Below are 26,207 nucleotides of genomic sequence, written 5' to 3' on the forward strand. Positions count from 1 at the left end.
AAAGATTAATATACATGGTCTATTTAGGGTTTGCCGGTAAAGTATCTTTTGAGCAATCGTACATCTACATCAGCTGTGTTTGGTAAGCTCAATATGTAGGTCAATAAAAGGAAAGTGCATGCTAACATCAAGTCGCAAGTGGACCAGTGTGTGTGTCGTGATCGCAGTTCGTGCTGTGTGGTTAATTATTCGCAAATCCGGGGAAATTTCAGGTTTTCTCGTCCTGATTATGACGACTTTGTTTTAATTTCGTCATTCTCTTCGTCGTGATTGCTCTGGTCCGCTATTCCAGTTGATATGCAGAGAGAGGGAATCAAAATGATGAGTAATATTTATGTGTCTCTAAGTGAGGACTGGACTTGAGTTGTCCCAAATCGTGGACCGAACGTGGGAGGATCATCTTTTTGCGACGCATTTTCATCTTTTGAAAAAAATTGTTCGACACCACCGGAAAAAGTTCGTTTTAGTTTTTAGTGTAGATGCATTAAAACATCAAACAGAAGGTCTGTTCTGACCATTATTTTGATTATTTCAAAAAACAAAAAACCAACACCCAAACAGTCAGGAAATGGTTTGTTACCAAAGACCACACCGATAACAATTATTTTCCTTTTTTAACCCCTCCCATCACCTCTGTAGCTATCTTTTGCTGTCACCGGATTTGGTTCTGGTAGTCTAGCACCGGGCACAATTTCATAAAGCCTGTAAACACAAAAAGAAAAATGCTTTTTAACCTCACATGGTTGGCAGCAATGTTCTAGTTCGATTGTTGTGGGTTTTTGTCATGTTAAAGCTATTGTGCCTGATAGTTTAAGTGACAAATGTATTTATTGTTGTTATACTTTTTCCTCAGGTACCAGCACCGTACACACGTGTGTGCGACACCTAAATGTAGCCCGAGCCTTAAATGTAGCCTGACCTATGTTTGGGGCTACATTAAGGTCAGGCTACATTTAGGGCTCGGGCTACATTTAGGCGCCGCACAGACGTCTGACCACTACATCACCGAATTGCCTATAAAACAATGACACATTACTGCCATAACCATCCGCACTGCAAAGCAAAACTTTAATGTTAATACCACGTTATATATCCCCCTCAACCATACAAAAATATCTTTTTCCTTTGTATCTTTTTCTATTCAAGTTTTGTGAAGCTGAATTATTTTGATTATATTTTTAACTATCCCAAAATGAACGTACTTCATTTAACCTAAAGAATTTACCACCAAAACCACCAATAATTGCAGCAACCCTGGTTTGGGATCAAGGGTCCTCTAAATCTGAACAAAAATGAAAATTTTCTACTCCAAAACTGACTCGATGTACTAAACGTCTAGATTTCTTGATCCCGAGTGGCGTTGCTACGTATAGCGCCCTCACTCGATAGTCAACTTATATTATTAAACTTTTCCAACTCGCAACAATCAGCCTATGTGCTTTTAAGTTTTAGTGCTTTGCAACCTCTCAGACGTAAAAGGTGCTCTATAAATTGTCAGCTTATTTATATTTATGTATAATTTGTAATAATTAAAATCATGCCCTAAACTGTAAACTGCAGTGTAAATATATATTTTACCATTTTGAGTATTATATCCTTATTATCATATAATAAGTACTATTTTGATACCCTACTGCTGCATTTTTTTACAGGGAGTGAGCGCAACTGTAAAAGGTGTTTTATACTTCAAAAAGAAAGATGCCGTTATAACATAACTGGTACCTTTGAACTTGTTATAATTAATTTCATTTCATGACTGAAATATTATAATTGTTGAACTGCTGAGATTGTTAATACAATAATAAGAGAGTATTACTGTTCAATGCAATACAAGTACTTTTATACAAATGAAACCTGAATGCTTTGAGAAAAAAGTGGAAACAATCTAGACTATCTGCCAATCACCAAGAGAGGGCGCTCTTCACCAGGTAATGTCAACAACTTAGGAATAGGAGAAGCATGGGTGACGGTCACTGACAGCAATTACCTTGTGTTTTGCGTGTTTTTGATTTTGTATTTAGATTTAGCCAAACTGTATTTTGTTTTTCATAACACAATGCCAGCATAAACCAAACTGTTCTGGAACAGGACGTACTGGACACGAGTTCCCCAAGGATAACAAGCAGTGTGCATGAGTTTTTGGGAGTGTTTGTTCTAGGGTAATTAGCAAAAATTCCAAAATGCTGACCTACAAAAAATTGAGAAGAAATCTGAAGTTTAGTTGTATGACAATGTATGTGATTTATTTTTCAAGAGGCTGAGAGACTTCTAAATATTTTTTGAGTATTTTTGAGTTTTTAGCATTTACCATTGTTTGCTATAGGAGTTGTGCACCCTTACCTGGTAGGTCTGCTGCCCTCTAGTGGCAGAGCTTTCAAAAAGTCCCCCATACAATGTCTACTTTTGCTTAATATTCTTTTGACATTTTAGCAGTACAGCCAAACTTTGACTGAAAAGTCAGGCCCCCTGGCTGTGTGCATATAGAAACGTGTGCACTGTGTGGCCTGGTACCTAGGCGCGTGTAGTTAGGGACCAGACTCTTTTTGGCGACGATATGTTTGAATTCCCGACGTGACGGTTGGGGCGGTAACAATCCACAAAAGGGGGGGATGACTTATTCGCTCATTACGCAAGTCAGATATGTCGGGAATAACAAAACACATTTTATTGATGTTCAATACATATTATCAGAAATAAATGACAGCAAAATTAACTGTTTTATTTTAATTCACTGCAGCATCCCTTTAAACAAAATTGCATCTTTACTGAAAAGAGTGGTGCAAGATATTGTAGACAAAAATTATAGGTGGTTGAATTATACATTTTTAGAAAGAAGAAAAAAACAAGAAAAGAGAGGTTTTTGTTAACGTCCAGACATAGCCGTGACGGTTAGTTTAAAGACAATGCCGTCGATTTCACAAAACTCTTCCTAACTTAAGACTAATCCTAAGTTAGGAAGAGTTACTCGTCCTAACTCGAGATAAGACACCCTTGTCACACGAATTTGTGTGCTTTCAGATACTTGATTTCAAGACCTCAAAATCTAATTCTGAGGTCTCGAAATCAAATTCTTGGAAAGTTACTTCTTTCTCGAAAACTACGTTACTTCAGAGGGAGCCGTTTCTCACAATGTTTTATACTATCAACAGCTCCCCACCACTGTAAGGTTTTATTCTGATAATTATTTTGAGTAATTACCAATAGTGTCCACTGCCTGTAACTGTTAATAACAGTCTTTTGTTTCAACAAATTATGGGTTCTCTGAAGTTAAATCTATTTCTTTGGAACACTGTCATGTTCCGAAATTCTGCAATTCCTCGGGGAGATTAAAAGTTTCATAAATTACCTTAAAACTTTTACACTGGATGTAGAGGCGGGGAAAATCCGTTATGGCTTTCGCATTGCTGTTCCGTTTTCTACATTTTGATTCCAATAAAGTCAGATTGCATTACTTTGCCCTTTAAATTAGATGATTAACGAATTCTTACAAATTTATTTATCATATTAATTGGCATTCGCTGCCAACATACAGAAAACCCTGTTGCTGTCAATAGCGGCGCCATCATCAATACGTGGTCTAATTATGAAAACATTTTTTTTTAACATTTTTTGGATTGACGCCAGAAAGGTGGCAAACATTAATTTGTTGACATTTCTACCTGGGGTTTAACACACACTAGTAAAAGCAATAATTAAAATTCAGTACTATGTATACTTTTTGTAATCAACAAAGACCAGTATAATGCTCACTTTGTGTGTTCCAACATTGTGCCTAAAATAACAAAGTGGGCTCATTGGTCATGGAAGTTGCAAGAAAATAATGAAAGAAAGAAAAACCATTATAAAAACACCTTTCTTGCATGAAATAGTGTGTGCTTTGTGATGCCCGAGAAAAGCATCCACAGATTTAAGTTTTGGATTGAAAATGATTTTTGTTCTCTAGAAAACTTGTTTTTATGATTTTCGCTTAATTTTCTTAAGAACTTGTCGACTAATATGAACATCTTCATTCACATTGAGTAGAGATTTATGTCAGGGCCAAAAACTTAATCTTTTAAAGGTATACCGAAACCATTTATTTGGTAACTTTGGAACGCTAGGTGGCAATACTGTCCATCGCTTAAATTTAGTTCTGAACTTGCGCACAATATCTCTGAACAAAAGATTTACCTCGCATGTCTGCTGTGTATGTTCAATTCAATAATAACGTTTGGTATAGTTTTATATTATGTTTATTTTATATACGGTTTTTGTATACGGTTCAATGCAAGTTAAGAAAATAAACTGTGTCACATGATTGATAATTTTGACCGGATAAAATACGTTGTCACGGGGGATTTCGAAACACTATGTGGACCTACACACGTCCACACGGTGTTTTAACAGTGTTGAGCTGGAGTACGATTTTTCTATAAAGGAATGTCCATACATTTAATACAACACAGAGCTGTGGGTTTATGGAAGGGCTCTTGTCGGGTATTTTACACCTAGCGAATTCATAGTTCAACCCGGACCCCACAAGGGAAATCTTTTGAAAATGGAATAAACAGCAAAACCTAATACATACCATTCCAACCGGATCAAGGTTGCTCCACAAAATAATTTGTGTACAAAGTATATGGGAAAACGTTAAGTCGGGGACAAATAAATGACAAAGTGACGTAGGGATGGATCATTGAGAATGCGTTTGGGTGTGTGTCTTCAAAATTTGAGTTAAAAGAGGGCGCTATAACTCGTAATTACTACACATCTCACGTACAGATTCACGTACCATTGGTGGGGAGGGGTGGGGAGGGTGGCAATGTTCTATGCGACACCGGCGTTGTCACGCGCTTAGTCTAAGTATAGTGCAATTTACAGGAATAAGGGAAAGTGCTCACAAAATTGATGCAAGTTTATGGTTTTGGGGGCATTATTATGTGAGATATAAAAAATTATCCGTGGTAGTAGAATTTAAAGTGAGCAAGTTCTCAACAAGAGTGTAAGTCTACACGTCAAGTAGATACAAACATGGTGTTACCGCAAACCACTACTGGTGCTTGTAAATGTACTGTGCACGACACCCATGCATAGGTCATCCGCACTAGTTTTACTGTCCACTTACAGAGGCCGTTAAGTACACCACACACCATGCACGCACTGCGTATGCGTATGCACGTGCATACAGATACTGCTCACCATAGCTCGGGCAAACAAATAAATAAATTGTAATAAACCTTGTCTCAACTCAGTATCCATTGTTTAAAGGTCACCCATGCTGTGAAAAACGTTTGTAAACTGACCCACAGCACGGACGGCACTGCTTTGGTGTAGAATTGCCGTAATGGAGTACGAAAAATTGGATACAAGAAATGGAAGTGGGATGGTAAAAAAAACATACCAAAAACATTTTAAATCGTTTTTTTATTCTGTTATTTGGTTGATAAAATATGACACTTGCCATTTTGTTTTTACTGTCGTATAATAATCGAACCTCAGATCAAGGGAATCAACGTGTGTTGAAGAGGTTTTCAACAAGTGGTTTAATCCCATCGAGGCCTGGTTCTTGATAATTTTACCGAGACGGAAGCGAGGTAAATTATCAAGAACCAGGCCGCGGCGGGTTTAAACCACTAGTTGAAAACCGATTCAACACACTTTGATTCCCATTCATAAATATCTTTTCGGTCAAAAACATCGTCACTTTTTGGTCAAAAAGTAAAATAAATGCAAACATTATAATTGTTAAATGATTTCTTTCAATACAACACCCCTCCAGCTATGAAATGGTAAAGCACTCCGCCGCCCTCGGGTTAACAACTCCTTATAAGGGAATTCTGTGCGCATCGCGCGTATTGCGTGATGTGGCACAACTGTTTCAGCCAATGCTCTCGACCATAGGAATGAAGAAACTATCTTATAAGAAAAGGTGCAAGGTCGCGTGTCACGCCCATGAATTAACACTTTTTACCGGTCATAAACAAAGGTTTATACACACCCGTGACGCGCTCTCCACCAATAGGAATAGCGAAACTGTCTGAGGTATTTATGGATATTATTTTGTTTAGTGTGGTTTCACACAGGGTTTCAACGGGTAAACTCAATACGACTCTACAGATGCACACAAAAGAGTTGTTCTGACTTACAACTGTTCAAAGACTTTATTCAAATAGACTTAAACTGATACAGACCTGACTTGGATCTGAACTAGACTCGAAAACGATATTCAAAACAACTTAAAGGAACACGTTGCCTTGGATCGGTCGAGTTGGTGTCTGAAAAGCGTTTGTAACCGTTTTTTATAAAATGCATATGGGTAGAAAGATGTTGTAAAAGTAGAATACAATGATCCACACAAACATGCCTCGAAATTGCGTGGTTTTCCTTTTACCTCGTCGACTAACACGTCGGCCATTTATGGGGGTCAAAATTTTGACTCCCATAAATGGCCGACCATGTTAGTTCGCACAGTAGAAGGAAAACCACGCAATTTCGAGGCAAACTTGTGTGGATCATTGTATTCTACTTTTAAAACATCTTTCCAACCATATGCATTTTATAAAAAACGGTTACAAACGCTTTTGTTTTGACCAACTCGTCCGATCCAAGGCAACGTGTTCCTTTAATATAGAAAACAAACTCAAACAGAAAACCGAGTTTAAAAACAGACCCCTGTAAATAGAGAGTAAAATGGGAAACAAGGGTTTAGAATACACATCATTATTACATTATCATAAACTGAGCTGAACACAGTACACCAGTAGTTCAAAGGTCACTTTGTGAACAACCTTCACTGAGAATCAAAACAAACCATAAAACAGTCACTTTAACTTATACATGACAAATTACTAACAATGTTGGATAGTTGTTAGAGCTTTGTCCTTGTCATCAAAACCCAGGACTCACATTTATGGATTTATGCATTACTACATGCACAAGGCCAACATGAAAACATTGTGATGCTAATAGTTACAACTCTTTGAACTATGGTGCAGTGTGGTACAATAAACATTAACAACATTATTACCACAAAATAAAGCAATTCGATTTAACAAATCTCAATCAAAACCATTCCTCTAAAAGTAGAGTTTAACTGTAAACCACTTTAAATTAGCAGAAATGCAAGACAAAAATATGAATAATCAAGTTAATACAAGAAGTTAGAAGCTAACCTAAACACTTTCAGCAAATGCGTCTCTTTTAACACATCAGCATCAGCACGACCATACTCAGGCTGATATCGAAGCTATTCAAGAATAAAATGGGGTAACTCTCAGTAAAATTGAAGCATGAGACAACAAAAACAGTCAGTTTCACATCAGTAAAACCTAACATTGTTTCTCCTTATTGTAAGAAAGGTTAACATAAACACAGTCACAATATTCTAGAGATTTGGATTGAACACTAGCTTCTTATGGAAGCAATATACATTTGTACTAGAGCTAACTCACATTTAAACACAAGAAGTACCACAAAATCAGTACAATAAAATATCAATTCCCAAATTACTAACTGTTAAAACTGCAACTTGAAACATCTTAGATCAAAAACTCACCCTGACATACGGCTATAAGAAAACTCCTCACGAATTCAGATTGGATGAAAACGAGTTCAGCAATTCAGAATTACTCCTGATCCTCTGTGCATCGCCCTTTAAACCCCTAACTTTACTAGTCACTGACTCTAGACCAATCTCCGATTGGTTAGTTTAAAAAATCACTGAATATGTATACAATTAAGTTTGAATAATTTTGGCGGCCATCTTGGCGGCCATCTTTGATATCTCTAGTTCATTGGGTTTTGTTTTCACTGTTAACATCCCATTTGTGTTTAAGGACCCTAAAAAGCACCCCAAACTATGGTGGAGGAGTGTAATGTATTGATGTTGGGACTTGCACAAGTCTAATGGTTGTTAAGTGACGTCACGTAGCCCGCACTGGGCGCCGCCATGTTTAGCTCATGTAACACGGAATATTGTTCAGCTCACAATAAATGCTTTGAAGTTCGGAATTACAAATACGATTGAGTGTTCCAAGTACTTATAAATATTAGGAGTAGTCTACTACAGTTAGTTTCATCTAGCAAAATAAAATATTGCAACATTAATGCCCTAGTTTTGTCATGAGCCACTGCTCTGAATAATGCCTTCTGTTATTGCGAAACTTGTGCCTGGATGAAAGGCATTGAGCCTACACGCTCTTCTTTCAGGCGCAAGGTGAGGTCACACACACAAGCACGCAAGTGTGTAAACACCTGCAATCAAAAACTCTCCTTTGTTCAACTCTTTGTGATAGCAACCGGGGACCACAATGATCTTTCCTTTGTGATAGCAACCGTGGACCTATTGTCCCTTTTGTTATATGTTCCCGATTTGAATGTGGATACCTACCCACACACACAAACACACTACACGCATATTTAATATGGTGTATAACTTGGACTTCTGCTTGTTCTCCCCTTGTTTGGACATTTTTCAGACGTCCCCATTGGTTTTGTACACAAAACTACCGAGGACTATCAATTCCCGGAGTGCCTTTACCCGGATCCTCGGTTATCCTCGGACATGACCACCCCCTTCCTCCACCTCTCCCCTCTCTGTATAGGTATTAAGGATGTTACCCTCTCAAGTCACATTCATCAGTTTAATTTTAAAGTCACCTGGAAATAGATTTTGTTTTCTTCTTTCAAGCATAAGAGTATATGTTTGTGAACAATAAAACAATTTTTTTATTAATTGTTTGTCACGATTTATATGTTTAAAAAATATATATAGTTGTTAGGGGGGCTGACTCCGCATACCCCTTTTGTGACGTCAATTGAGGCAGACTTTGCGTGAATGCATAGAATAAGCACACATGTACGGTCCAGGTCGTGAGTTTGTACGTTTCAAAAAAGGTGTTTTCTGCATTTCCGGAAAAATGCAAAAAAATCTTGGACCGTACATGTACGTTGCAAGAGTGTTTACTCTACGCATTGCATGCAAAGTCTGCCTCGATTGACGTCACGAACAGCGCCCTCTCGGGTCGGGCTTACTCTTAAATTTGTCAATAACATAAGAACTAATCACATTCCACTCTTTAAAACACATATATTAGTGACAACAGCTTTATTTTGAAAAGAATTCCACTGCTAGGTGACTTTAAATTAATTTACGAAATGGAGGATTAAGAACTGTCTTTGCGTCTTTGATAGTCTGTCCAAGCAAAGTACTACAAGTCAAAATGATAATACAACAATAATTGTCAGATTCAGTTCTCTCGAACATGAAGTCATTTCGGGTGAAATGTTTCACATAAAACGATATAGTAGTAGCACGCTTTCACTTTAAAGACACTGGACACTAATGGTAATTGTCAAAGACCAGTCTTCTCACTTGGTGTATCTCAACATAATGCATAAAATAACAAACCTGTGAAAATTTGAACTCTATTGGTCGTCGAAGTTGCGAGATAATAATGAATAATTCATTCGGCCAAATACAAGACAATATAACGTTCACAAAAATACAGTATTATACTACAAGTAAACAGAATCAGGAAAACCAATAGTGTAAATCAAAATTGCTAAAATAGAATAAATAATATTGACAAGAAATTATCGTGGAAAGTTACTTCTTTCTCGAAAAGCACTCCACTTCAAAGGGAGCCGTTTCTCACAATGTTATATACTACCAACCTCTCCCCATTATTCGTTACCAAGTAAGGTTTTGTCCTAATTATTTTGAATAAGTACCAATAGTCTCCACTGCCTTTAAGATTAAACAATGCTAGTTGTTTATCCCAATAGTAATACCAGTCCTGTGCCTTTATGCTTTATGGTCTACAAATGCCATTTTTAATCACAATTGTGAGATACAGACAGAAACCCTTCTTAAAATTAACATATGCAATTGAATAATATTGTGACACACGGTTTCATAATTTCAAAATACATAACTGTTGTACCGAGAGTGAATCCAACCCAATCAATCATCAAAAGCCTTTCAGTCAAGTCGGTTTCGCTAGCAAATTTGCTTTGATATTAAATCTTTTAGTTGATTTATAATGACGTGCATGAGTTTACCCAATGGCATAATTAGTGATAATGACACACTATGGGAGATGGGCAAACCACTATAGAACAACCTTGAAAGGAAAAAAGAGGATGATGTGTAAATTCTTGACAGGTTATTAGAGAGCAGTTTTTGAGTTCATGATTTCATATTAGATGATGAATGGGGCGAGTACGTCTCGTGTAGATTGTTGAACCATTACCCGGTTATGATTCGCAAGGCTATGACTACACGGTGATACGCTGAATTGATGGGTCGCTAACATTTTGTGACTTTCCTGTGCCGCTACTTTTTGAGCTAGCCTTAAGGAATAGCGATAAGAGCAATTACACTGCAATATTACCGTAGCCTACGTTACTGGTCGCAGTCGCCAGTGAGTTGGCAAGGACATACACCGTTTGATCATGGAGGAGGGGACGGCAGGCATCATCTTCAGTCTCGTAACCTGCTCCCTCATCATGCTGATTGGAATCCCAGGAAACTGCTTGATCATACGGGTGTTCTGGTTGAAGAAACGCAAGACCAGCACCCGCATCCTGATACTGAGTCTTGCCTGGGTAGATCTCGCCAGCTGCTTCATGCTGGCCAACAGAATCGCGGTTTTCACGATAACTCTGGCAGGTGGGACAACCCCATATATCTTGAGACTCTTCGATTTTCTTCTTGTGACCGCAGTATCGACCTCGGTCTCTCTCACTGCTGTTATTGCATTTGATCGTTACGACAGCGTGTGCCGCCCGAACAGACGTCTTCTCAATGAAAAGCGCGCCAAGGGTGCGTTTATCTGCACGGTTGTCTACAGTGTGATATTAGGCATTCCCCACCTTACATACGTGATTGGTGTCAAAATAGAAACAATTGTTATTTTGGCTTTTCAGATATTTTGTTATATCGTGGCTCTTACTATAGTAGTTATTTGCTACCTGAAGGTCTACTCGACCATCCGGAATCACGTTAGGGTCGGCACGTGGAGAACACATTCTAGAGACAAGCTAAAACCGCTTAGTGGCAGGGGCACTGCTCCGGTGGCTCCATCCGCGATTCCGTCTGGTTCAGAAGCAGAGAGTATTCCTGGGTCAATGTTGATGAAACAGGGACACTCAGGGCCAAGTGCGGATAGGGAATTGATCGATGCAATCAGTACGACCGTGACTCGCCGGGACCCACAGCCACGGAGGAACGTCGAGCGGGGGCGGTCGAACCGAAACCCATCACCGACACGTCGGTGGGGAGCTGCCGTTCAGAGCAAGACAACACGGATGCTTCTCTTGACCAGTGTTGTCTTCTTGGTCCTATGGCTACCGTACTGGATTTACGTCACCTTTCGATATGCACACTATCTCAATGCAGAACTTGTCAACGATGGGTTTTACGGATTTTTCAAAAGCTTTTCTACTGTCGTGTACATAAACAGCGCTATAAACCCGTTTCTTTATGGACTAGCGAACCAACGCTTCCGCCAGGATTGCAAAGATGAACTTAAGAAATGTCTCTAAGTTTTGTTTTATTATAAGACCCCTTGGATAGGACGTCTCGGGCCCAGAGCGGTTCCCCCTAGTAGAGCTTTATCATGCTTTCACCATCTTGGTCATGTTCCCTGTTTCCATAACAGTAATGAACGCTAACATTCATTGCGCATGGTACCAGACTATTATCTCGTCCAGCCTCAGTTTGGTTACAATGAGTTGGAATGGAGTGAATTCAAGATGGCCACACCGTAATAAATGAAGAGCTACCGGTGCACCGAGAGAGTCATGTGCACTATACGCGTGCACATCTCCGTTATTTGATATCAAAGATGGCGGCCAATGTAAGGCGTCTGTTAAAGCCATGTGGTGCATGAGCGTTTTTGAATAACACACCAAAGCATATCTTGGTGTTTGGATGTTCAACCGCTGAACTGACTTTAGCCCCAATGGAAGACTTTGGAACGCTAGGTGGCAGCTGATCTGGCAGGTAAATTTCAATCGTTCACGTAATGAGAATAACAATAATAATAACAAAAAGTTTTTATATAGCGCTTTTCACACCCAAAGGGCTTCTCCAAGCGCTTCCAACATTATTTACCCTGGTCATTGGGCCTTTACTAATTCCTTAAACCATATCAGCTCCCTGGGGAGTATACAGCCTGTGCAACATTAATATTATGCGCTACTCGGCTAACCCAATCACAAGAACCATCTCTGCCCTCATACAGGATACCCATGACCCCTGGGTAGAGAGAAGCAATTATAGTGTCTTTCACAAGTGTCACGACCGGAATTCGAACCCACACGTTGCTGAACAGAAGCACCAGAGCTTCTGAGCATGCGCACATTACCGGGAACAATGAAATTTGCCTGGTAGGTCTGCTGCCACCAAGCGTCCCAAATAATGTGCTCTTGATATTACTATAACTGATACCAAAATGGAAGAGCAAATCGAAGAAGGAACTTCGCTATGATCACACCATTTGTCATCTTCCACATGACATCCAGAACATCCGCAAAGGCACAACCTCCATGCAGTGATCAGCACATAGCCGCGTGCCTCCCTACAGGGCAAAATATACTGGACACTATTGGTAACTACTCCAAATATCATTTGCCTAAAAACTTACTTGGTAATGAGCATGCAATGGAGAGCTGTTAATAATATAAACCATCGGGAAAAAGGCTTCCTCTCAAGTAAACTAGTTTTTTTTTTAAGAATTATCCGAGAAAGACTTCAGGCCTGAAGCCTTTTTCAGACATCTGAAAGAACATAGATTTGTGCAACAGAGGGGAATTTTCATTCATTGTTTTCTTGCATTTTTATGACCAATTGAGCAAAACCTTTCCTATAACTACTGGTCTTCGACGATTACCAAAAGTGTCCATATTTTAAGAAAAACCAAACTGTACAGCCATTTCTAGATCATTCTGATTTGTATATCTTGTTTTAAAGACAGTGGACACTATTGGTATGTGTCAAAGAATAGTCTTCACAGTTGGTGTATCTCAACAATATGCATAAAATAACAAACCTGTGCAAATTTGAGCTCAATCTGTTGTCGAAGTTGCGAGACAATAATGAAAGAAAAAATACCCTTATCACACGAAGTTGTGTGCTTTCAGATGCTTGATTTCAAGACCTCAAACTCTAAATCTGAGGTCTCGAAATCAAATTCGTGGTAAATTACTTCTTTCGCGAAAACTACATTACTTCAGAGGGAGTCGTTTCTCACATTGTTTTATACGATCAACCTTTCCCCGTTACTCATAATCAAGTAAGATTTTATGAAAACAATTATTTTGAGCAATTAATAGTGTCCACTGCCTTTAAAGATGTAAATGATGTTTTAAAAAGTTTTTATTTGACAAAACCTCGACAGACCTTTATTAATCAGGAGTTTGATTCGAAACTTATTTTTGTGTGTGCATTATTGTCACGACCTGTCTTCCCCTTCCGCAATCAACAAATTAAAGAAACACGTTGCCATGGATCGGTCGAGTTGGTCTTTGAAAAGCGTTCTGTAACCGTTTGTTTTAAAATGCATATAGTTAGAAGGATGTTGTCAAAGTATAATACAATGATCCACACAAATATGGCTCGAAATAGCGTGGTTTTCTTTTTACCTCGTCGACTAACACGGTCGGCCATTTATGGGAGTCAATTGTTTGACTCCCATAAGTGGCCGACCGTGTTAGTTCGCGACGTAAAAGGAACCGTGCAATTTTGAGTGATACTTGTTTGGGTCATTATATTCTACTTTTAAAACATCCTTCTAACCATTATGTATTTCATAACAAACGGTTTCAACTCTTTTTATAGACCAACTCGTCCGATCCAAAGCAACGTGTTCCTTTAACCATTAGAACTAAGGTTTTTTCTTGGGTCTCAAGATTAAAAAAACAAAACATTTTTTTCTTGACAAAGTTTTCTATAGGCCGTTATGTCATTCGATAGTATGTAAAAAAATTCTTTGGCGAGGCGAAGACGTTGCCTAAATTTTTAACTGGGGTTTTCGAGTATTTTTTTCGCTGAAGGTCTTGGAAAGAATTGAGGATGCACCGCAAACTTAATTGATAAAGTACGGAGCCCAAAAAGGGACACAGTTTTAATATTAAAAAAATATTTCGTCACCCTCGAAATATAATTTCGTTCCCTCGAAGCAAACAAATTGTTCCACCTAATAACATTTCGAGGGGATGAAATTGTAACTTGTACAAAACCTTATCCTTTTAAGAGCTCTGTAAATATAGTTAATTCACTTTCGTAGAAACACTAGGATTTGTGTGCGTAGCATTAACACATTCGCAAAGGGCAATTTGTCAGTTTTTATCATCAATGTTATCAATGATGACTTTATGCATATTTAAAGGCATTGGACACTATTTTTTTTATTACTCAAAATAATTTGTAGAATAATACTTACTTGGTAACGAGCAATGGAGAGCTGTAGATAGCATATCAAATTGTAAGAAACGGCTTCCTCTGAAGTACATGTTATACCGTAGTTTTTGAGAAAGACGTAATTTCACAGTAAAATGTTTGATTTGAGTTTGAGAGCTCAGCTGAGGCGCGGCAAGGGTGGTTTTTTTTTTTTTTTTTCATTCATTTCTCTCGCAACATCGAACGACCAATATTGAGTTCAAATTTTCACAGATTTGTAAGTTTATGCATTCGTTAAGATACAACAAGTGAGGTGCGCTACTAAGACTAAAATATTTACAGAGTAACCTGCCGTGTTTATACATGATTGATTGAATAGTGATAATAATATGACGTTGTCATAACGTCTTTAGACCGGCCCATTTCCCATTGTTTTCCCTGGTTTCCGTTTGACAACTTAATGGGAGTTCTACATTGCGATTGACTCCCATGGGCACGGCACTAACTTGATTGATCTCACTAAACATCATGCTCGGGTAATAATGGATCCATCAGTGGCGGAACCAGAAACATCAAACAGTGGAGAGGAAATTAAAAACATAATCTGTATACGCCCCCCCCCCCCTTTTAAGTATTATTATCGTCTAGGTACAAAATAATATTGTGCTTCAAGGGAAGTTAAACATATTGTTTTTGTAACAGTTTGATTGTTCTGAGTCCCATATAAATATAGACACATACAATAAACCTAACCTGTTCAAATCTCATTTCAAAAGGTAGTCGCGTTTTTGTGATATCGCCGAAAATTCGGAACGTTCACAAATGATTCCCCACCTCCTTACGAAGATCGCTCAATTTACAAACCGGTTTGTTAATTTCAGCGAATGTTGCGAAGACGGTCATTCGGCGTGATTTTCGTAAGCATGTAACGTTGGTAAAAGCGTGCGTAAGCGTTGGCAACGTTCGTAAAGGCATTGGCAAGCGTTGGTAAGCATTCGTAATATATTCGTAAGATATTGGTAAGGAGAGGTTTAAGGACGACAGAGAACATATTCACTATCAAATCGCAACTTCGGGGCGAATTCATTGCGAATTTCAAACATTCGTATTTGCAAGATATTCGCCGAAGTGTGAGAGTAGCATAATGGGTGGCTCAAGCATTTTGGCCGGGCTACGCTTTGCTTACAGGCAGCAGTGTCTATGACAGCGTACAAGTAGACACTTTACGGGATCTATAAAACTTAGCCAAGCACCGATATATATATATACAAATATATGCCCAATTCCTTAGTGCATGTCTGGAACGATTGTGACTCCCAAAACGATGGAAATGGTATCGACGCGCATGGTACGAAAGTAACTTCCGCGACCCGCGTCGTGCAACGTTTAAATTAAGCTGAAAACGTGTGTCACATTTCAAATTGACACTCTTTCGGAGAACTACTGATCTACAGTACACAGTAATATTTAACACGTTCTCGCCATCGTTAATTTCGTATAATGTGTCTGACCGTTCAATTAGATGTGTCAAGTTGCTTTTAAAAACGAGCCTTGTTTGAAGAGACACCGATTATATTGAAAGAGTGATCCTCTTCCCATATATATATTTTTTTTTTTTAGGCTGTCACTGTGACGGCAGTTCTGGGCCGCCACTTTAAATTAGTCCCACCTTATTAAAAAACGATTCAAACAGACAGTAAGTCTGTCGGTTTGTGTTTTGCTTCTTTCCGTTATAAAAAGGCGAATTCACACTTTTGTAGCGCAAAATTAGGTGCAACGAGGACTGTAAGTGTTTTTTTTCCTCATAATTTATTTCTCCATGGAAACCGCCCGGAAATGGCTTGAATTGTCTCGTGTGACGCGACCCTTTCGATTACGACAGCGTTGTCAGCTTATCAACCAGTTTATGTTCATTATCTTGATTTAAAGAAAAGCAAACATACCACGGCCCTTTCCATGGCCCTGCTTGCCATCACGCCCCGTCAAGCGTGCAACTTTGTGGGCTGTATAAATAAGCGCATCATTCCGCGGTAAAAATAAGCAGACTCTAAAAACCGCCACGTCCAACATTGACCATTTCGTGTCCCAGGGGTCTTGAGCTATTTCAGGGTCAGGTCGACCCGGGAACTGATAATAGACCTTTTCGCAAGTACCATTGCTCAAGCGCAGACTGTTTAGTGAGGTGCATTGTGGGATAGATATGAATCAAGTTTGATCACCAGCGAGACCACAATGCACCTAATTTCATGCTTTTAAGTGCGCGCCCCAGTATTTGCGAAAAGGTCTATGGGAATCTGTTTTCCGTAAACTGTTTTTGGAGTAATTTTAACACAGATTCCGGGTCAAAACGACCCAGAATTGGGTCAAGCCCCGCTCGACACAGAATAGGGCCAGCCGTCGATTTCACCAAACTCTTCCTAACTTAGGATTAATCTTAAGACTTAAGACGGGTTCAGTTCCGTATCCAAATACGTAGGACGCATTGAACCCATCCTAAGTTAGGACGGGTTACTCATCCTAACTCGAGATAGGATTAATCCCAGCGTTTCGTGAAATCGACTGCAGGCCCGCTAGATCCAGATGTGGATCAATTCTAGGGGGATTTTAATTAGAGTGAAACTGTGCACATCCAGATGATGTGAGGAGCCTCGGAGTAAGTAATTGCCACAAGTTTTTCGAGTCATTCCCAAATGAATAGACGATGTGACCTCTGACGTCACACGAAAACCATAACATGATTCGCGCGCATACCGCCGGGCAAAACCTTTGTGTTTTGGCAGCCAGCTAGAAAGTGTACGCAAACTTACTATGACTACGCAACTCAGTGCCCGGCGAAACATGACGTATTTATAGCGTTTTGTCAACAGAGGGCGGTTTGAATGTAAACATAGGTCACATCGTCTATACGTTCCCTTTATTAAAGTCATTGATACGGAGACTATTATTGGTCATCTCGAACTACTTGTTAGAGCATAGCAACTTACTGGGTAACGAGCAATGGAGAGCTATTGATAGTATAAAACATTGTGAGAAACGGCTTCCTCTCACTCAAATATTTAAAGACTCTAAGATAAAGCAACAAGGGTGTTTTTCTGTCATTATTTTCTTGCAACTCCAATGACCAAGGAGTACACATTTTCACAGAATTGCTATTATAAAGTATACATAGTGTTGAGATATACCAGGTGAGAATACTTGTCTTTGACAACTACCAAGGGGTCCAGTGTCTTTAACGTCATTCTTCTGTTATGATATCGCTTAAAGGAACACGTTGCCTTGGATCGGAAGTAACCCTTTTTTTAAATAAAATGCATATGGTTGGAAAGATGTTTTAAATGTAGAATACAATGATCCACACAAATTTGCCTCGAAACTGCGTGGTTTTCCTTTTACTGTGCGAACTAACACGGTCGGCCATTTATGGGAGTCAAAATTTTGACTCCCATAAATGGCCGACGTGTTAGTCGACGAGTTAAAAGGAAAACCGTGCAATTTCGAGGCATGTTTGTGTGGATCATTGTATTCTACTTTTACAACATCTTTCTACCCATGTGCATTTTATAAAAAAACGGTTACAAACGTTTTTCAAATACCAACTCGACCGATCCAAGGCAACGTGTTCCTTTAAAAGATTAGTACAAATTTCAATTCAAATTAATCTGTCAAACTACTCTTTGATGATACTCACTTCCCACAAGGGTATACGGGGCTGGTTGGTCAAGTAGTGCAACCTCCAATCATAAATCTGACATCCAAAAGGGCCGGCAGAGAGACAGAACCTTTCGGCCGATCAAAATTTAATTACATTAACATTTTGCCTGTACTCTCCTTGACAACTCTATAACGTTATGCCATAATTATGAGTGACAATATTAATGTTTGAAAGCAGTCAAGCACACTTTACGTTCCGGTGTTGTTCCTGCTAGAAAAGAATTGTGAGATTTCTCTGGGGAACAACTTCATTAATTACCATCTTCTGTTAGGGTGAAAAAAAATATGTTCCATGTCATACAGACGTCATAAAGCGCTGACTTAAAACTTCAATACATTCAGAGAAATACAACCAAAAAGGCATCAAAACGAAATACAATATGATTTTGTTTTGTACAATTACATCTAAGTGATAACAAATTGATGCAATGATAAGCAGCACTGCCTCCCACATCCAAAATTTACATTATTCGTATTCTTTTTTCAGCACAGCTGTGTACAGGTATTTTTAGTCCAACGGTTTGCAGCCACAGTCGATTTTGTGGCTCCCTCGGTATATTCCGATCCGGAGAAGAATAATACAATAATAATAATTATTATTGAACTGTAACTCTTTGATTCGTTGTTGTTATCGGATTCAGTGACATAAGGGCAAAGTGGGGGCTGCAACAATTTCTCGAGTTGGTGTGGGATGCCCTCACATCGCATTGATGCGGATGCATAACTTCATAAAATGGCAAAATTAAAGATCTGCTATAGTGCTATAATTTTTTTTTTTTTTTACAAATTTGGTTTGGGTAGAACGAATCTTGCTCTCAGTTGCTCCTTTGGAATATCAAGATTCCATCCCTCTGTCGCTCCGATCATCTCAGCTGCCATTCTCCCCATTTCGTCAGACATCATCGCTCCTAAACCGTTTCCACCAATTGCGATGCCCAGTCTGGGCGAGACCATGTCGCAGTAGGGGAGTTTAGACGGAGTTTCCAATACACTACACGTTTCAGATTGCACTGATAAAGGGCTGAAACCTGTATGTTGAAAAACATAACATTACAAATACAGTGAATCAGTATATCTTGTGTTTTGTTTTTAAATTACCCCGGAAGGACATGTTTCTCGTTCAAATGCAGAGTTTAACATCGGGACTTGGACCAAGTCTAACGGTGACACGGACCACAGGATCTCGGTTTAATGCAGTGCCATAACCGTAACAACGTGTACAAATGTCACAACTCAAATGTCAGCCTCCCCAAAAGTTGTCTGATGTTAAGGGTATACAATGAGCGTCTTTTCGCGAAAGACCTCTCACATGCAAACTCTTGGTGGTGCAATATATCTGGGAGTGTCCTTCGTATTTTTCAAATAATCAAAAATAACCATGAATTGGCAACCTCAAACTTAGACTGGTTCCCTGTTTTTATCCGCAAAGATAAAGACAGGTACGTGCTGTTCAGAACCAGCGATTTCATTTCATAAACGTGCAGTGACGTAAGCTTTGGCAGCTGCACTTGCCGTCGTCTGCTGCATATAATTATAAAACGCAGTCCAGTAACTTGCTTATCAGAACCAGCTATTTCTTTTGATGCATTCATTTCATTGGATGAACGTGCAGTGAAGTAAAGTATTCTGTATCTGTGTTTGATTGGTCCGAAGTGACGTTCAGCAGCTGCACTTGCCGTCGTCTGCAAAATGAATGTAGGTGAAAGGTGAAGATGGACGAGGATTGACCTCCGCTAGAGGTCACTCTCTGGCGCTATTCGTGAGCCTGGAAGTGTGACGTCAGATGTTCAGGCAAGCTCAAACATCACTGCAATGGGGGACTTTTGGAATGCTAGGCCGGTGGCAACAGACCCACTAACAAGGTGAAACTATTGTTCTCGGTAATGTCTGTCGCGGTGTCTGTAGCGTTCCGAATCTCCCTGCGACTCCCGCGGTATTCTCGCGAGACTGCTGGCCCCGCGAGACTACTGCTAGAAGTCGGCAACCAGTTTGCGCGAGAGCACCGCCACAACTCGACTGTCTCACCGCGGCAGACCAACCGACTTGTCCACAAGTCTAGCTGCCTGGTAGTGTTTCAAAGTCTCATATTGGCTTACCTTTCACAATATCAACCATAATGTTCTTGAAGACGTTTACCGAAGCGTCGTCAGTCTTGGTTGAAACGTAAAATTCTTTCACTTCTTGCAGGGTGGTAAGTGGTACATGACCGTCGTTACCGAGTTGGCCAATCTTCATGTAGTAATTACCTGAGTGGAAGACACAAATTGAAGCCAAACCTATTGCACCATCTTTGGTTAGAATGCATTATTTACTTAAAGGAACATTACAGAATTTGTGAAAAAACATGTTTTGTTTTAGTAAAAACCAGTTGTGGAATGTTCCTTTAAAGTCATAACCTTTTTGTATAAGTTGTATGTTATTCCTCTTACCATCGGGGTATTGTATTGGAGGCAGTGAATATGAGTCTACAGATGTATTGGTGTACGATGAGGTACATGGCATTGTGCCGAACCTCTCCAGGTCTGACCTGGCAACCTCCAGCTTCACCAAGAAAGTCCCATTGATCTTAAAGTCAAGCTTCAGATGAAGAGGAAGAAGCTTCTTGAAGTTTGTGAAGACTCCAGTACAAAGTAGCACCTTCTTGGCTGAGAGAGTACGCCCTCTCGTGGTCGTCACCCTCATCACTGGCTCCCCGTCGTCTGTCTTGGTCTCCGTCACAGATTCTACTACGTCGTCGATGATGTCACATCCTTGTTGCTTAGCAACCCTCTGCTGGGTACCAACAAGAAGGCGTGGATTGACGTAGCCGGCATCGTGCGGAAAGAGAAAAGAGGTGTCGCTATATTGGCTAATGTCTAGGAAGGGATAGCGGTCTCTGAGTTGGGAAGCCGATAGGAATATCCCTGCCTCCTGAGCAATCGGTGATAACTGTTCATGGAGCTTTTCGCCGTACATGAGGTGTCCAACCTCGTTGAAAAGTTTGGTACCTGAACGAGAAAAAATCTGCGTATTTTATTGTTCATTTTATTTTAAATTTAGACCTATGTGTACTTTTTATAATAAGTAGGCTTCCAGATGTCTTGCCTGCAGCAAGTGCTGTAGGGTATGGGGTTTCCATCACCCCTTCATCCCGACCAATCAAAATCGATGGCTTAGAAGCCAGTATACTAGTAAGACTGCATTGTACCGAACAAGGGATTTCATTGGATACAATGATTTCATTGAAAACACATGCAGTGACGTAAGCTTTCCATAACCTAAGCTGCACTTCCAGTCGTCTGCTGCCGTGGCATGTTTGATACGTTTATATACATGTAAGTATGATTTGACTGCGAATCTCCATGTGAAATAAAAGCGAGGTCAAAGGTGATTATGGACGGGGATTGACGTCCATGCTCAATGCAGACTCTTGTCTGGCGTAATTCGCGAGCCTCGAACTGTGACATTATTCAAGGCAGTAATTGCTGAACCTTCCCGTATTACGGTGTAATTCCTCGGGTTACCGAAACTTGTTGTCCGTCTTTAGTTTTGCCTCTATACAGCCGTTTCAACCCACCTTTTCAATAAAAACCACACCGTTAAAGGCACCGGACACTATTGGTAACTACTCAAAACAAATGAAGATATAAAAACTTACTTGGAAACGAGCCGTGGAGAACATGATAGTATAGACATTGTGAAAAACCTCTCTGAAGTAGTGACATGTTTGAATTTAATCAGACACCTCAGCTGAGGTCTCGAATTCAAGGCATCTGAATTCACACAACTTGCGCGACAAGGGTGTTTTTTCGTTCATCACTCTCTCGCAACGTCGACGACCATTTATTTGAGTCCAAGTTTTCAAAGGTTTGTTGTTTTATGCATGTGTTGAGATGCACTAAGTGGGGATAATGGTCCTTGACAACACCAAAGGTGTCCAGTACCTTTAAAGACTGGAACACATTACCACCAGACATCACCCTACCGATCACGGACAATAAGACCTACCTGAAATCTTTTCTAGTTCCCTCAGGTTCGCCAGGGTTCTCATTGAGAGCAAGCATCGGTAGTGATTTGTTCCTTGATATTTGCGTACGTTTCGTCCTGCGTCATAGTGAGAACTGAAAATCTCACGTTCAGGGCGTTCCTGATTGGGTCAACATGAATTTAAAAGATGAACATTACCTCATACAATTTAACACATTCACGAATTAACAAATAATAATAATAATAATAATAATAGACCGTTTTTATATAGCGCTTTTCACGCCGGAGGGCGTCTCAAAGCGCTTCCGACAATATTACCCCTGGTCACCGGGCCTTAAATCATTCTTTAAACCATCTCAGCTCCCTGGGGAATATACAGCCTGTGCGACAAATACATGCGCTACTCGGCTAAACCAACCACAAGAACCACCTCTGCCCTCACAGGTACCCATTTACCCCTGGGTGGAGAGAAGCAATTATAGTTAAGTGTCTTGCTCAGGGACACAAGTGTCACGACCGGGATTTGAACCCACACTCTGCTGAACAGAAGCATCAGAGCTTGAGTTCGGTGCTCTTATCCACTCGGCCACGATACCCGACGCTCGGAAATGTCTTGGCCTAGCGGTTAAGAGCACCGAATTCAAACTCTGGTGTTTCTGATCTGCAGAGAGTCGATTCGAATCCCAAGCAAGACACTTGCTTCGTCGTTCGGATGGGACGTAAAGCCGTTGGTCCCATGTGTTGTGTAACGTATGTAAAAGAGCCCAGTGCACTTATCGAAAAGAGAAGGGGTTCGCCCCGGTGTTCCTGGATGTGGTTGCTAAATGCGCCGTAGCATGCACCTTATAAACCCTTCAAATTGTGCTATATAATTTGGTCTCAGAATTCATCAGTGCCCGCAATAACCTATCTTTCTGAAAGTTTGTATACACTCAGCGCCTCGAGCACTTTGTTTGGTAGATACGTGCGCTGTTTATAAGAGTTCACTATTATTTTATATTATTAAATTGTTTCCTTCTGAACATCAAAATTGCCACTGTCGTATTGGTTGTTAATGGGAAATAAAAAACAAAAAAGGAAATCCTTAAACAAAAGTCAGGAAATGTTTTGTTCAAAATAAAATTGGTACCCGGTAGTAACAAAATAACAGGAGAACAAAAGGGTTCACCATGTTCTCATAACAAATAATATTATATGTAATATCATATTATAATGGCAGATCCCGGGGGGGGTGTTGGCATTCGTATCACATGACTGTCGCGTATCCGAGGAAAATCATTGTTTAATGTGTTTCTGTTAAATGCAGAGGACACTATTGGTAACTACTCAAAATAATTATTAGCATAAAACCTTACTTGGTAACGAGTAATGGGGAGAGGTTGGTAGTATAAAACATTGTGAGAAACGGCTCCCTCTGAAATAGAGAAAGTTTTCGAGGAAGCAGTAATTTCCGCGAATTTGATTTCAAGACCTAATTTTTAGGTCTCGAAATCAGGCAGCTGAAAGCAAACAACTCCGTGAGACAAGAGTGTTTTTTCTTTCATTATTATCTCGCAACTTCGAGGATCGATTGAGCTCAAATTTTCACAGGTTTGTTATTGTATGCATATGTTGAGATACAGCATTACTAATTACTAATAGTGTCCAGTGTCTTTAAGGAAACCAAGGGTGTCTCATAAGTGATGTTGATTCACCGTAGCTCGCAGGCCTGAGGAAGCATGCATAAACAATAATTGGGTGCTTGCTTTATATATCAGGAACGATAGTGTTCTGGGTTCTTTTATAAACACTTGACTTACAGCTTTAATATGTTCCATATTCAAATGACAATGGAATTGTGGTAAAACATCCAGCTCTGGGACCACAAGGTTCATGACCGGGACTCGAACCCGATGACCGGTGGCGTGGAAGGGTTTATTTGATTACCCACTCTTTACCCATGTTCACATTGACAAAAATATGCATACACCATTTATTTTATCGGTAAAAGAACTACACACTCTAAATACAGTGTTTAAAATACGTTCATAAGCATCAGTTTTGTACCCACTTTTTTCACATGTATAACCTTAAGCGTGTTTGCATGCTACAAATCATTTTAGCAGGTGTCAAATTGACCGACAAATTTACAAAAGCGTCTACATCGTCTGCCTCAATGGTCAGAGCTCAAGAATTGCAAGGGTCGTGGGTTCGAAGCCCACCCGAGTAACATACCCGGTGATATTTTGTTCACATGACTCGGGAAAGTACTGAGTATACAGTGCTAACACACATCGGTGTATGGGTAAAAAAATATATATTTATTCTTTATCCCCGATGCAAATTTAACATCTCTTAACAGATTTATTTACAGTGATCCGCACAGATACACGTCACTCCCCGTCAGTCTCCCTGGCTTTCAGACAAAACACTTACTTGTTGCGTTGGTTCACTCGGTCCAATGAGGCAGACTTTTCTTCCTGTTGATTTGCTAGCATGTCTAGCTGCTGCAGAACCCCACAGTCCAGTCCCAACTATACACAGATCGTACTCCATAGCCATCCATACACCAAAGCAGTCACGTTTGAACATTAATGTCTGGTTTTGGCACTGGCAGAGATGACCTTTTAAACAATGGAGATACTGATATGACATCAGGTTTCTTTTTTTATGTTTCTATATCCCCCCCCCCGTGTGTTATTGCGCGGCGTGATGCACCCTGCGCCGTGGTCCAATGTTTTACTTTAAAGGTGCTATGTCAGATTTTTGGCCGATTTGACCCGAATTTTTTTATTTAAAATTCAATAGGTATTTTGATGGGGGTCGAGAAAGTTACAAGCTTTAATTTGAGCCATTGCTCGAAAAAGCCCGCCAATTATGAGTAGCAGTGTCGGGATCCCGACAATATATCACGTGACCCATTCTTATGTGTTATATAACAAACATTTTAAATTTTTGTCATGGACAAGTTAAACTTGTTTTTGTAAGAGCGGGTGTGATACTCTTTGAAAAACCATTCACTCAAAAAAATATACTTTTTTATGTTTGGGGCCAAAAATCTGACGCATCTTTAACCATTTTATTTTTTACACTTCATGTCATGGTTCACGCCGTCTCGTTTTCTTCGAAGAGAAAATGCGACCGCCTTGATGAGCAAAACCTAAATTGTGTCCGCGGCTGGGTTTGCATTGGAAGTGTCGTGGCCGAGCGGTTAAAGATCACCGAATTCAAACTATTGTGTTTCTGACAAGCAGAATGTGGGTTCGAATCCCCAGCCGTGAAACTTGTATCCTAATAAGCAAAGACACTTCACCATCGCTTCGTTCATCGGATGGGAGGAAAGGCCACTGGTCCCGTGTGTTGTATGGGGTCCGTGATTGGCCCACTGCTGTTTACACTATTACACTCTTAACACGTAAGAGTTGAATCCAACACTTGAATGAGGTCTGTGAGTGACTATACACTTTGAAAGTGTTGGATCTAGTGTTTTGTTTGTTAAATCTAGCATTTTAAATGTTTGATTCAACGCAAAAAGGGTCAATTCAACAATTTAAGTGTAATTTCAACATTTCTCAAAAACATTCCTTGGAATTGTTGGATCAGCTTTTGAAACGTTAAAATAGCACATAAATTGTTGACTGAATACTTAAAAGTGCTGGATTTAACATATATCATGCTGGACTCAACACTTTCAAAGTGTAGTCACTCACCGAACTCATGCAAGTGTTGGATTCAACTCTTTATTTTTTAGAGTGTATACCTCACCTATTCATAACATCATTGCGGCTCATCAATTGAAATCCATGATCTACGCCGACGATACGCAAGTCTACGTCACTTTCAAACCATCCGAACGTCAGTTACCAGCGTAAACGCGTGCATCAGAGACAACGGATCCTGGTCTGCTCAGAATAAACTAAAGATAAATGAGAACAAAACTGAAGTCCTGCATCTTCCAAATTCCTTACCACGCCGTCAACACGTGCCTCCATTACTGTTGGTGAGTCTGTAATCGCTACCAAGACCGAAACCAGAAACCTTGGGGTAAATCTTTGATGAACACGCTAGCATGAAATCCCACATAGCAAATGTATGTCGCTCTGACATGCCATTAGTACAAAAAATCGGTCACATCCGGAACTGCCTTTACCGAAAATGCACACTCACT

General features: G+C 39.8%; 2 protein-coding genes across 2 annotated transcripts; one reads left to right on the plus strand and one right to left on the minus strand.

Moving 5' to 3' along the window:
• The first annotated feature begins 10,434 nt into the window (after positions 1-10,434).
• LOC139934131 (uncharacterized) lies at positions 10,435-11,526 on the plus strand. Its single transcript, XM_071928426.1, has one exon. The coding sequence runs from the start codon at positions 10,435-10,437 to the stop codon at positions 11,524-11,526; it is 1,092 nt and encodes a 363-aa protein (XP_071784527.1).
• Positions 11,527-17,929: 6,403 nt separating this feature from the next.
• Positions 17,930-25,934, minus strand: LOC139954341 (uncharacterized). Its single transcript, XM_071954097.1, has 6 exons — positions 25,805-25,934; positions 24,476-24,663; positions 22,082-22,220; positions 20,524-21,081; positions 20,191-20,340; positions 17,930-19,122 (listed from the first exon to the last, which is right to left on the minus strand). Exons 2-6 carry the CDS (start codon positions 24,629-24,631, stop codon positions 18,875-18,877), a joined length of 1,251 nt encoding a protein of 416 aa, XP_071810198.1. The 5' UTR covers positions 24,632-24,663; positions 25,805-25,934; the 3' UTR covers positions 17,930-18,874.
• Between the last annotated feature and the right edge of the window lie 273 nt (positions 25,935-26,207).

This window comes from Asterias amurensis, chromosome 2 (assembly GCF_032118995.1).
Source record: "Asterias amurensis chromosome 2, ASM3211899v1".
NCBI classification, from domain to species: domain Eukaryota; kingdom Metazoa; phylum Echinodermata; class Asteroidea; order Forcipulatida; family Asteriidae; genus Asterias; species Asterias amurensis.

Excerpts from the sequence above, each read along its gene's own strand:
- LOC139934131 (XM_071928426.1), top strand. The coding sequence starts at position 10,435 with ATGGAGGAGGGGACGGCAGGCATCATCTTCAGTCTCGTAACCTGCTCC.
- LOC139954341 (XM_071954097.1), bottom strand. The coding sequence starts at position 24,631 with ATGTTCAAACGTGACTGCTTTGGTGTATGGATGGCTATGGAGTACGAT. Across the intron at positions 21,082-22,081 it reads GGAACTAGAAAAGATTTCAG|GTACCAAACTTTTCAACGAG; the intron begins GTAGGTCTTATT and ends TTTCTCGTTCAG. Across the intron at positions 20,341-20,523 it reads TCCAATACAATACCCCGATG|GTAATTACTACATGAAGATT; the intron begins GTAAGAGGAATA and ends TCTTCCACTCAG.